This window comes from Trifolium pratense, linkage group LG7 (assembly GCF_020283565.1).
Source record: "Trifolium pratense cultivar HEN17-A07 linkage group LG7, ARS_RC_1.1, whole genome shotgun sequence".
NCBI classification, from domain to species: Eukaryota; Viridiplantae; Streptophyta; class Magnoliopsida; order Fabales; family Fabaceae; genus Trifolium; species Trifolium pratense.
Window position 1 is genome coordinate 32,804,442 of NC_060065.1, and position 2,358 is coordinate 32,806,799.

A 2,358-nucleotide genomic window follows, 5' to 3' on the forward strand; every position below is an offset into this window, starting at 1 on the left:
AACCTACCACACAGCTTTCTTTTCTACCACGAAATTAGCTGGTGTTGCAAATTTATTCAAGCCGACCAATTGAGCCGAACCCAAATATTTCTTTGTTGTCATGTAATCGACTACAAGTTGGTCTGATTCATGGTCTTATGAATGAATGCCTTTAGGCCGACCAATCGAGTCGACCACATGTCTACCTCTGCTACCATGAAATCAACTTGGTGTTGTTATGATTCCTGATTTTACAATTTCCTTTAGACCAACCAATCGAACCAACCCCCCATGTCTTTATTTGCTGCCATGGAATCAGTTTGGTGTTGTTATGATTCATGATCTTATGAATGGTTTCCTCCCTTCTACTAACATTTACAAAAAAATCCTTGGCAACCACGCATCACTAGGGTCTAGGGCTAACCTTAAGGACTGTGTTGTTGAAAAAATAATATAATAAAAGACACACGTCGTTATCCATTTACTTTAAATAAACTAGTGATAAATTTGCTTTAAAAATAACTTTTTCCCTTTAAGTGTTATAGAGACATCATATACACTATAGACTATAGTTTCTTTTTAATGTGCTTCTTGGGATCCAAGTCATCTAATATGGAACTTTGCTTCCCACCATGGAAGACAATTATATTTTTAAAGTGTACTCTTCCCGTAATAAAATATAAACAAAATTCACCATTAATTATACAATGAATTTAAAAAAGTGAGTTATATTTATATTTCGTCATAGAGGAAGCAGTAGCTCTCATTTTCAATCTCTTTGAATGGTTTGGGACATATAACCAAGCTATACCATTCAACTTGCTAATTGATTTACAATGTCCATGCTTTTAAATTTTAGCTTTACATACACATAAGAGTAGTGCAAATTGGTACAATTATTTTTTTTTTGTCGAAACACTCCTTCATGTATTTTTGACAAAAATCTCCTTGTACCACATAACAATACTCTGATCTAAAAGTTAAGTCAGACTCTAACCAATTTGAGTTGAGTTAGACAGACGAGTCTTCTCCAAATGTTAAATTTAACTCGGACTAATTCAAATTGAACCGACTACAGATAAATCAAACTCCCTTGGTCCTTAATTATAAATTACCTAGATTATATACAGCGTCTTTGTTTTGTAGTCCCTTCTTTACGGGTCTCTGTTCGTCTAGTGCAGAGACTTGATTATTAATAATAATATATTTGCTGTTAAAAAAAAAAACTAAGCACACATTTTAAATTATATAAAAACAAGATTAGATTAAAATAATTTTGACTATTAATTTGAGAGCGGATTATTGAGATTATGTGATGTTGTTAATGCACCAAATCCAAATGATACCACAACCAAGCACTTCCTCATGTACAACCTACTCTCAATTAGGTTTTGTCAAAGAATATTAATTATGATAAAATAAATAACATTCATGCATTTTACCTTGCATTCATAAAACACCAAAAAAACTTTGTCCTATTTAATTATTCACATACATCACTATCTCTACCTATCAATTTTTTCTGTTCTTCCCTTTTCTCCAAATGGCTCTACAACATTTATTTATAATTTTTTTTCTCTTTGGATTTGCAAAATCACAATCTATTATACACCCTTTTAATCATACTGATTTACAAGCAGCAATAAGTGACATGAGATCAAAATCATATTATGGATTTGCAATGCTTTTGCAAATGTTAAATGGAACATCACAACCAATTAGAGAGTTAACTTTTTTAATGCCAGATGATAGAGAATTATCTTCCTCAAATATTACAGCTGATGAAATTGAAGATTTCTTATTAAGTCATTCAATTCCTTTGCCTTTATATTTCAATGATTTATCTCATTTTCCAACTGGTACTCTTGTTCCTTCAGGAATCAGCTCAAGAATGATTAGGATTCATAATCGCGGTAGAACAGATTTCTTTGTTAATAATGCACAAATTGTTACTGCTAATGTTTGTTTGAGTTCTGTCATCAAATGTCATGGAGTTGATGCAATAATTGAATATGATTGAATCTTGAAATATATTTGCATTATGTAATGTTAATGTTCTAAAATAAAACAATTACTATGTTTCAATTTGTTTATTTTAATTTTAATGTACTATATATAATTTATTTTGTGCTATATTTTAATGATTGAGATTTGATGGCTGCAAGCATATTGCATTTTAATTTATAAAATTTCATTTTTTTAACCATGTTATTGGTACGAACTATGTAACTTAAATTAAAGTCTCCTCAACAAGAGCTCCTCGACAGGGAAACCAACCCCGTTATGGTGGGGCATTTTTTTTTCTTTCACAATAGGACCCGGACGATTATCCCTACCCTTAGGATCCTTCTTTGTCTGGACCCCATACCCCTATAATAA

The 2,358-nt window shown here is 31.4% G+C and overlaps 1 protein-coding gene across 1 annotated transcript; it reads left to right on the forward strand.

Moving 5' to 3' along the window:
* The first annotated feature begins 1,522 nt into the window (after window positions 1-1,522).
* Window positions 1,523-1,999, forward strand: LOC123896276. The gene has a single exon (XM_045946687.1). The coding sequence runs from the start codon at window positions 1,523-1,525 to the stop codon at window positions 1,997-1,999; it is 477 nt and encodes a 158-aa protein (XP_045802643.1).
* The last annotated feature ends 359 nt before the right edge of the window (window positions 2,000-2,358 follow it).

Excerpts from the sequence above, each read along its gene's own strand:
- LOC123896276 (XM_045946687.1), top strand. The coding sequence starts at position 1,523 with ATGGCTCTACAACATTTATTTATAATTTTTTTTCTCTTTGGATTTGCA.